General features: G+C 46.2%; 1 protein-coding gene across 8 annotated transcripts in view; it reads right to left on the reverse strand.

Moving 5' to 3' along the window:
• Positions 1-1,881: 1,881 nt before the first annotated feature.
• The window catches only part of WDFY3 (WD repeat and FYVE domain containing 3), a 275,458-nt gene continuing 266,715 nt past the window's right edge, over positions 1,882-10,624 (reverse strand). For 4 of the 8 annotated variants that reach the window (XM_055086060.1, XM_028492000.2, XM_028492001.2 and 1 more), the window contains 5 exons: positions 7,503-7,685; positions 6,218-6,314; positions 3,641-3,964; positions 2,913-3,024; positions 1,882-2,462 (listed from right to left, as the gene is read on the reverse strand). In XM_055086060.1, coding sequence (XP_054942035.1) covers positions 2,261-2,462; positions 2,913-3,024; positions 3,641-3,964; positions 6,218-6,314; positions 7,503-7,685 — 918 coding nt within the window. In that variant the 3' untranslated portion in view covers positions 1,882-2,260. Of the gene's footprint in view, positions 2,463-2,912; positions 3,025-3,640; positions 3,965-4,446; positions 4,773-6,217; positions 6,315-7,502; positions 7,686-10,624 lie in introns of those variants that run through there. The other 4 variants (XM_024115430.3, XM_028492002.2, XM_028492004.2 and 1 more) reach the window with 3 other exon arrangements.

Genomic DNA, 10,624 nt, shown 5'->3' on the forward strand with positions numbered 1-10,624 from the left:
TGCACCAACTGTTCTAAATTGATGAGGGGTAACTTCTCTGGAATTCAGTAACCCAAAGCACATCTTAGCCTGATTCTCTGGCATTGTTTCCAAACATTCTGCATAAATATAATCTATCTCTATATTTCACTGGAAAATTTTAAAGTGCTACACAAATAGCAGATAGCAGAATACAGATCACCAAGCTTCTGTCTGATGAATGTTCTTCTTGAGCAGGTCCAGGGCGTGGACCCTGGTCTGCCTCTGTGAATAGTTTACAAACACCAAACTGCCCTGTCACTCATAGGGAGCTGTTCAAGTGAAGGGTGAGACAGATGTGGGACTGAGGTGTGGCCCTCTGACCCATGCAACACTGCGCCCTCTGGACCTGCTTTGTATTTTTCACAACTGAAAGCCCAAGCCTCTGGTATTCCAGGAAGCTTGTAAGGTTAAGAATCCGCCTGCCAATACAGGGGACATGGGTTTGAGCCCTGGTCCGGGAAGATCCCACATGCTGGAGGGCAACTAAGCCAGTGCGCCACAACTACTGAGGCTGCGCTCTAAAGCCCGCGAGCCACAACTACTGAGCAGCCCGTGTGCCACAACTACTGAAGCCCGCGTGCCTAGAGCCGGTTCTCCGTAACAAAAGAAGCCACCTCAATTAGAAGCCCACAAACGGCAACGAAGAGTAGCCCCCGCTCGCCACAACTACAGAAAGCCCGTGCATAGCAACGAAGACCCAATGCAGCCAAGAATAAATTAAAAAAAAAATAATAATTAAAAAAAATAAAAATAAATACCAGGTGCTTTGCACATATTAGCAAAAAAAAAAAAAAAAGAAGAACAAAACTTTTAAACTTTTAAAAGAAAATAAATAAGGCTATCTGTATGACCACAGGACAGGGAAAGATTTGTTTTGTTTTGTTTTGGTTTTTTTGGAGGTACGCAGGCCTCTCACTGTTGTGGCCTTTCCCGTTGCGGAGCACAGGCTCCGGACGCGCAGGCTCAGCGGCCATGGCTCACGGGCCTAGCTGCTCCGTGGCACGTGGGATCTTCCCGGACCAGGGCAAGAACCCGTGTCCCCTGCAACGGCAGGCGGACTCTCAACCACTGCGCCACCAGGGAAGCCCAAGGGAAAGATTTTTTATGACCAAAAAACAGCAAAAGTCATAAAAAGCAATACATGCTACTACATCAAAATTAAAAACTTGTGTGACAGAAAAAACATACATAAAGTTAAAACACAAGCCACAGACTGGCAGAAGATATCTGCAAGACATATGAAAGACAAAGGATTAGAGCCCAGAATACATAAAACAACTCCTCAAGTAGGGGGAAAAAAATCGAAGAGCAAATGCAAAGGGAAAATGGGCCAAGTTACCCAAGAGGAAACTCAAACTGGCAATAAGCATATGAAAAAGATGTTCAACCTCAGAAGCACTGCAAGTTATAACAACAAAGCACTACTGGCTATCAGACTGGCAAAAATGGAAAAGTTTGGCAATACCAGGTGTGAATAAGAACTGGGAGAACTTGCATATCCTGCTGGCAGTGGAGTAAACTAGCACTACTGTTCTGGAGAGTATTTTGAATATCTAGTTAAGCTCATGAGTATGTCTACCATCTTCAAGTCTGTTCTGAGGTATCTCCTCTAGAGAAACTCTAGCTTGTGTATTAAGAGGGCATTTATACGGGTGTGCATTGCAGCACTGTTTGTAGTACTGATAAAATGAAACAATATCCCTTAACAGTCCACCAAAAGGGAAGGAGATAAATACTGATATATTCATACAAAAAATATGACAGCAGTTAAGATGAAATTATTAGAATAATAGTTATTTATGTGAATGAATTTCAAAAACAATGTTGAGTAAAAAAAAATAAGTTACGGAGGGGTACAGACAGTATGCTATATTTATGTAAAACTGAAAACACAATAAACAATAATATAGTGTTATCTATGAACACAACGTTTGCACTCAAAGTAAAAACACATGGAGAAGAGCGTGTGATGGGTGAGGGTGAAGAGAGGACTTAAAATGAATCTGTACTGTTTTATATGCAAATGTGATCAAATGTCAGCACCTTCCCAGCCTGAGTCACGGGTGGCCATGTGTTTGTGATGATTACCTCTGTATTTTCCAATGTGACAAATATTTCACAATGGCAATAAAAAAGAACAAGGAGGAAGTGAAGGCTGGTTTAGACAGACACAGCGCACGGGCATAAGGCACATCCTCAGAGCTTAACCCACAGACACTCAGGAAGCTTGTATCTCATCTTACTTCTGGCAGAAGAGCTGACCGCAGTTCCTGCAATGGTGCCGTCTTTCCGTGAGAGAAAACCGCACGGAGCAGCCCGAACAGCTGTCCCCTCCTTCGTCCTTCACCCAGTGGTCAGCGGCGGAGCGGCCCGGCTGGTCACTCACAGACCAGCTGAAAACTCGGCCTCGACTATCGCCCACGAGGATCCTACTGTGGTCCCTGCAGGAGACACGACACAGAGTCATCGCATGGAAGGCCCTGGCCCCGGCCCCGCCATGTGGCCGGAGAGCTTCTGGTGACGCCCGTTCCCAGGGGGCGTGTGCGCTGGGGAGGGGGTCGTGCGTGCAAAGGGACAAAAATGGGACTGAGCCCGAATGTATGCTTCCGTTTCAGCTCCCCTGGAATCGAACTGTGCCGTACCTTTGAAGAACACAGAAGGTGAAGTTTTCGTTTTTGTTTTACCTTTTTTTTGAAGGCAAAGCTTTTTGGTTTTTGACATTCGGAAGTGAAATCCACACACCAGCAGGTTTCTTCTTCTGATTCGTCTGTTGGAGCCACACATGATTATGCAGATGAAACCTGTGCTCCCAGAGACTGCCCGAGTGTGTGCACCCAGGCTGAGCAAACGGCCCCATGGGGAAGAGTGGCCGGAAGAGCTTGGACACTTACTTGGAGACGCCCAGGGCAGTGATCTCGGCCGGGTGCGCGTTGTCCTTCCGGTCAAAGGCCGTGTGCATAGTCAGTTTACTCCTGAACACCAGCTGCCGTTCCCACCGGTACCCTGGGGTGGAAAAGTGTGACATGTGACTGACAAAGTGAGGGGAGCCAGAGTTTGGTAGGTGCACCCTAACCCGCTGCCCCTCAAACGTCAGGGTGCTGCAACACACAGCTCCGGCAGCCTCCCTGTTCTGGGGAGCTGCTGCCTCAGTTAGAGGCACAGCAGTCTGGCTTGACACTGACCATGGACCAGGTCAGGCCTTCACAAAGACACACACGGAGAAGGGGAAATCCTCAGTACAAGAAGACACAATTTCTCTGGTTGAGGACCCTGCCCCAACTCTATCATAGGCAAAGTTACCCGTGAATACAATTTTATCTATTTATCTGTAATCAACAGCTTGCCCATTTTCAAAGGCTTTCATAATCTGTGAATGAATGACGTTTTGGTTTGAGGTGTTATTCTTTAAAAAATGCCCAACGTATTGCAAACACCATGGTAGGAGAGAATGCCCAAGGGCCTTTAAGTCTGCCTTACACAAGAAGAAACTTGAGGCCCTCTTTGTGGGGGGTCTTGGTCACAGGGATGGGGCAAGGGAGAGCTACAGCCCACCGCCTCCGTCCACCAACCCTCGCGCCACCCACAAGAGGCGAGAAACAGACACCAGGCTTCAAGTTACCGGGCTTCAATCTGCTGAAATTCCGCGCTTCAGCGGGATTGGGGTGGGGGTGATTAAGGGGAGCCTGCAGGTGAGGTCTGGTCTGGCCCTCTGAATAGTTCACAAATACGAAGCCGTCTTTCTCATCGAGGCTGAGCTGGTCGGACCAGCGCCTGGAGTCATCGGAGCCACTGTCATTACACCAGGTGGCTGTGGCTCGGCAGGAGGCCGCCCGGGGCCTGTGGCTGGTGCTGCTGGGCTGGCTGGGAGTGTCCCCGGGGTCCTGGCTGACACTCTGCTCATCTGCTTCGGAGTCGCTGCTGTCCTCGTCCTGGGCTTCTGGCCCTGGGTAGTGCGGTGGGAGAATTAGAGAACACACACACATTAGAGTTAGACCCGGCTTTGTCCCGCTGGTATTTTTCCTCTACTAGTTAAGACACAAGAGACATACTATTTTAAGCTCAATATTACAGTAAGAGAAAATAAATTGCCAGAATTTCCAGCTAGGTACAGATATCAAAACGGCAGAATTTCAGAGTTCACAGAATGCTTTTGGCCAAAATCCTTAGCTTGGCATTCATTCTTTCACAATCTGGCCCAAACCTGCCTTGGTGGATTGTCACTACCTGCCTCACATTCCTACCACAGTTCAGCTGGATGGTGCCAACTCTGCTCTCCACGCAGCCTGGCTGCTCCTCCGTAGAGCTAATTTTGCACACTCGGGTTGGCCCTACCTGGACTCACCTTCCCAATCTCCATGTGTTCCGATGTTACCTATCTTCCAAAGCATAGCTTAAATGCTTCTTTCTCTAAAATCTTACCTGGTTCCTGCAACAGAAAGTAACTCTCTCTTCTGGTCTCCTTTAACAGCTGTATGGCTCTCACATATTTAAAATTTTCACCCCAGACTATTACGTTCCATCATTCTTTCTACAACACAGTGGTCAGTTGGAGAGAAGGGGTCCCAAGCACAGTGCCTTCCATATAGCAGTCAATATAAATGACAACATAGATGAACGAACTGTGGATTAAAGCTTTCATTTAGAGTTTTGTTCTTCCTCCTCTTTCCATTGTTACTGTGCATTTCTTCATCTCAACTCCCTTGCAATAAAGTCTACTGCAGGGAAAATTTATGGGAAATAAATATATGTAACTGGAAAAAAGGAGAGCAAGAACAAGTGAGCAAGCACCAGCCCACGACAAATATTTTTTAGCAAGACAAATACTTAATTTGGCTTATGATCATGAAAGTCTTCAAACAGCAGTCTTTGAAGCAGCTCTGATTTCCAGAGAACCACTAGCTTATCTTCCCTTTCACCCAGGCCACTGTCCTCAAGTCCCACCACTTTGACACCGTCCCAAGTCAATCCTTCCTGTGGGCTGCTCTGCCCTCTGCTGCTTCCGCCAAACTTTGTCCACAATATGAAACATAAGGAAGACGAAGGCATACAAATGTCTCTCCTCCCCAAATCCAACCCCTTCTTCTATCTCTCTTATTCATCTTTCGCTGTTATCCACTTAACACGCTTTGTTAAAAGGAAGGGAAGGGACCCACTTCTCACTGGACTACACAATCCAATGTCCAACACACAATAGTTATTAACCCCCAAATACTAACTGAATTTTTAGGTCCCCAAATGCCCAGATGACTTTCTCAGTGGAGCTACATTTGACTATGGAAATTTACATGCATTAAAGTAATACAAGCTTTAAAATGTTCTGTCCACTGGTTCTGGCAAAGAAAGTAAAGACTACTTTCAGCTTACAAGGACAGGGGATTTGTGCCTCTCTGAAAATAAGCCTTTTTCCTTAACAACTCCCTCACATTGTCAAACTCACGCTGAATTCTCAGTGTATAAAAATTAACCATGGAGAGACGATTTAGAGGTTGAACTTAAAAAACCCTGTTCCTTTCTATGAAGTGTCTTGCACCAACTGTTCTAAATTGATGAGGGGTAACTTCTCTGGAATTCAGTAACCCAAAGCACATCTTAGCCTGATTCTCTGGCATTGTTTCCAAACATTCTGCATAAATATAATCTATCTCTATATTTCACTGGAAAATTTTAAAGTGCTACACAAATAGCAGATAGCAGAATACAGATCACCAAGCTTCTGTCTGATGAATGTTCTTCTTGAGCAGGTCCAGGGCGTGGACCCTGGTCTGCCTCTGTGAATAGTTTACAAACACCAAACTGCCCTGTCACTCATAGGGAGCTGTTCAAGTGAAGGGTGAGACAGATGTGGGACTGAGGTGTGGCCCTCTGACCCATGCAACACTGCGCCCTCTGGACCTGCTTTGTATTTTTCACAACTGAAAGCCCAAGCCTCTGGTATTCCAGGAAGCTTGTAACTGTATTTATTATGGGATGTGGAAGCCAACCACAAAGACACTACCACAGGGGTGCTGCCTGGTGAACCAGACAGAACTTTGCATGCCTTCTCAGCTGCCTTACACACTAGGCAGTGATCCTGTTTCTGACAGCAACGCCCAGCCTCAGGCTCTTGCTTATCTTGGTTGATGTAAATTTACGCATATGACTTAAAAAAAAAGAAACATGAAAACTACTGAGAAACTTTTTAGAAAGTATTAAATACCTATTTGTGCTTCTGGACAGTCTTCCTGCATTTCTAGGACTTCAACAGTCTCAGGAGCTGGTGTTTCAGGAACTTGCAAAAATTCCATTCTCCAAAACTGAATTTAAGTAAGTATGGAAATGAAAAACAGTTGAACTGATTACAGAGACAATTTATCAGTTACTGGATGAAGATTGATTCGCAGGGTTAAACAGATAACTTAATTCTCATTATTGTGTATAGTTAATTTCCCTGTATCTTGAAAAATGTGGCAGGGACTGCTTACAAATAAACAGTTCTCCCCAAATCGTGTTCCATAAGATATGAGTGGGTGTTTCATGGTCGACAGAAAAGGACTGGGGTCAAAGAGATTTCAAAAACATAGTTCAACTAAGTACACGTCTTTGGTTCTTACAACCCCCTCCCCCCACCCCGCCGAGAACCTTGCATATACTAACATATACTCTAGATCTCCAAGTAGGCATACAGGAAGCAGGATCCCCAGACATATTTGGCTACAGAGCTCTTCACGATGCCCCACAGATGGGTTAATGTGGAATGCTGCTCTGCAGACGGCCGGCTTTAAGGTGTGCCTGCTGTCTGAGGTGCAGAGTGTGGCGTGGGATTGGCCGATGGCCTCATCGTTGCTCAGCATGTGACTGTGGTTACAAGGGCAGCAGCCAGCTGCTCTCTGCTTTTATAGAGTGCGATTAATGAAGAAAGACACAAAGAAAAATCTCCTGAGAGAGAAACCCAAATATTAGAACAGACTACAAAGGTAAATAGTCTGTGGATTTCATTTTCGGTAGAGGCCCAAGGCATGAAAACTAAGAAAAGGATAAAGTATCTAGGATTCAGGTGAAATCATACAGGATCCTAGACAGGGAATGAATGGATGACCTGAGGCCCCTGGAAGCATTTTCTAGCTCAGTGATTCTCTGTAGAGGAGACACAGTCCCTGTTTTCCCTAAGAAGCCGTTTGACAAGCTGAAAAGCCAATACTTATGCAACTGACATTTTTAGCAGTCCCGACGTGACATGGAAATCGTGTTTAAGTGATCTGCTTGCGTCAAGCTGTCAAGTGGTTAGCAGCACTAATAGATCTACTTAATGGGAAGAAAAGAAGCTGAGTCACTGATGTTCTCCGCTTCTGATAACCCAATGGCCAAGGTTTGTTTGCATCTGAGTGAGAGTTTGCTAAACAATACGACAACCTCCAGGTGTCCTTCAGCTGTGGACAGCTTCAGAAGTTTCAGGCGAACCACGGCAGCAAATACCCTAATGCGTTTCCTCACAGCCGACTTACCCGGACCACACCGTCTGAGTGTCCTGTGACTATGACATTCTGTGTGTCCCACTCGTTCATCTCCGACACGCAGCAGCAGATGATCTGCTGGCTCCTGCCTGTGAACGTGTTCACACTCACGACAGGGCTCCCGTTGATGCTCCACACATGGATGTACGTGCCAGCGCAGGACACAATGTCCCCCTGAGAAGGTGAAGAGAAACTGCACTCACTCCAGATCACACTCTAATTTCAAAAGCAAACTGAGTCCTTGGCTTCGCTCTTTGGAACCCTCTCAGTCCTCTGACTAGTGACTGGGGAATTTCTGAGGTAGTCTGGAATCCAGTGCTTGCTGACTTAAAAAAAATACCCCAAACAGAGGCCTCTTTAAGAATCTGAGGTCGCGTGGAGGCTGCGGCCAAGGTGCTCTCGCGTGGAGACGGGGCAGGAGCCCTTCCACGCTCCCAGCCTATGCCCCCGCGCAGTGCTGAGCCCCGCTTCATCCCAAGTCAAAGTTATCTGTAATCTGAGGGGTGATGAACTGCTCTTTTTCCTCCCGGTATTTACAAAATCTATTTATACCTTCCACAGAGAGGTAGGAATCCACTTAGTTTTATCAAATGAGCCAAATCACCAAAACCATAGGGTAGAAGAGAAAATCTGTCAGTCCATGTACAGCTGTAACTCTCTCCAATAAGTGCAAAGATGAAATCCTGGTAACATTGTAACACCCTATTTAAGAATGTGTTATTCACAATAAGAGTGGGGGAATGAGGATAAAAAAGAAGAAAACTAGTATATAGGTCATTTCTTGGCAAACTGAATAAACCCTAAGACTCTCTGAGCTGATAGCTCAGGTTTTCATGAGTTCTAAAGATGGGAAAAAACTAACCTTTTCTTTCAAATTCTACCAGGTTGGGGGGAATACAACCTGGTGAGAATACAATCCACTACGGTTAAAGGAAATAAGGCACTTCCTGAAGCATCTACTCTGTGTCAGTTAGTGTGGTGGACCCTTCAGACATCCCAAAGCTTATTCACCATCTCATGCGGCCTCCCTCACCCCTGAGACAGGCTGACTGGCCTGATGCTAGGTAGTGACTTCAGAAATGATTCGGGGAGTTTCAATACAGGCAGTAGGCACATGAGAACCTACAGAAATTGGCAGATGGTCATCAAAAGCAGAGGCAAGTTAGAAACTGAACAGCAGTACTAACGGAAGAAAGAAGGTAAAGGGGAGGCAGGGGTGGCATGATAAGGCGGCCTGGGGCTTTCCAAACCACTGTCTGTGCTGGTCTTGCTACTGCCCCCCCCCTCCGCCCCGCCCCCTCCTCCCTCTGACCTTAGTCTACAAGGTGGCAAGAAGCAAAGCAAAACCCAAACAAAAATAATACTGAGCAAAGCACCGCTGTGTCTACCTCTGTATCAGCCCTGAACCATCTCTGACAATGCGTGTCAGCAGCTGAGTTTTAATTAATGGCCTCAGTCTCTGCAGGAGACGGGAGAGAGCCACTCCACGCTGCACTATGCAAGACCTTGTGCAGTTACTCCAGGGTGCCTCCATTGGAGCAAACCCTGTGCTTATGAGGGTTGAGAGTAAGAAGAAGAATCTAGGGAAGCTGCAATGTAGCTTATGCCCAACGTGTAGAATGAAGTAAAGTAGGCTTGACAATGGCTGAAGAAACATAAGAAATAGAAATCTTTTCATGAGTTATGAAGAGATTACAAAAGCATCTTAAAAGGGAAAAATCAAACACATTCGTAGTGTCCACAGCAACTACTGCAATCCAATGGGTGTATGCTGGCTGAAATAACAACTAACGATAAATAAAACTGTCAGCATTGGGCTTCCCTGGTGGCGCAGTGGTTGAGAGTCCGCCTGCCGATGCAGGGGACGCGGGTTCGTACCCCGGTCCGGGAAGATCCCACATGCCGCGGAGTGGCTGGGCCCGTGAGCCATGGCCGCTGAGCCTGCGCGTCCAGAGCCTGTGCTCCGCAATGGGAGAGGCCACAACAGTGAGAGGCCCGCGTACCGCAAAAAAAAAAAACCACACACACAAAAAAAACAAAAACAAAAACACCTCAGCATTTGAGTTAAGAACAACCTCAAAACAGAGTGCTTGAAATAGTGCAATTAAGCATTTGACTCAGAGCAACACAGCGGGTATCAGGGTGGTTCTGTTGCACTGACGTTTCCATAACCCTCTTACGTGCGCTTGTAGGACCAACCCAAGGTGCTGTTCTAAAGACATTTTAACCCTTTCAAATATACCAAAAGCAAATTTGACTCTTTTATCCCCACACGCTCCCACTCATTCCCAACTCTGATTACTCTTATTATTATGAGACATTCCAAGTGCCATTAACTAGAACTGAGTAACTTCCCTTTTCCTTTGAGGGACTACAAGGTATTTGACTAAAATCATAGTACTTAGCATCTTCTGGTAGAAATTAAAGATGTAGCCTCCCTCAAAAGGAAAGCTGCCTGTGGGTGATGATACGACATGGCTAGAACTGCTCTGCGTCATGTAGGATGATCCCGGGCAGGGCTAAGGGGAAGAGTGGGAATGGATATTTAAGAGCTAAGAAGTGATGAGGCTGCGGGGGAGCTGGTTGATTTGCAAGACTGATCTGCCTATGTGATCATCTGTCCCTTGGACACAGAGACCTCAGTCTCTCAAAACCTACCGTTAGTGTCCCCTGTTTACCAATACGACTTGGCAATGACTATCCTCCCCTCCCTGCTCAGTCTGCATGGGGGTTTCTAGGCCAGTGCATTTATTTTCTTCTGATTCATTGTATTTTTGAGAAAAGATAATTTCTTTAATAACTTTGGAATCTGTTTAGAAAACAGTTTTACAAGAATTTTTCTCTTGTTTGGGTACCCAAATGTTACCCTTTTCACTTTATCTAATAAATACTTTGAGTATATTTCATAAAGCTTCAACAATTTTAACAAATCCCACAAATTCCTTGCTTTTAAAAAAAGTGTATTCTAGGGTCTTCCCTGGTGGCGCAGTGGTTGAGAGTCCACCTGCCGATGCAGGGGACACGGGTTCGTGCCCTGGTCTGGGAAGATCCCACATGCCGCGGAGCGGCTGGGCCCATGAGCCATGGCCGCTGAGCCTGCGCGTCCGGAGCCT

The sequence above is a fragment of the Physeter macrocephalus genome, chromosome 7 (assembly GCF_002837175.3).
Source record: "Physeter macrocephalus isolate SW-GA chromosome 7, ASM283717v5, whole genome shotgun sequence".
In the NCBI taxonomy this organism is placed as follows: Eukaryota; Metazoa; Chordata; class Mammalia; order Artiodactyla; family Physeteridae; genus Physeter; species Physeter macrocephalus.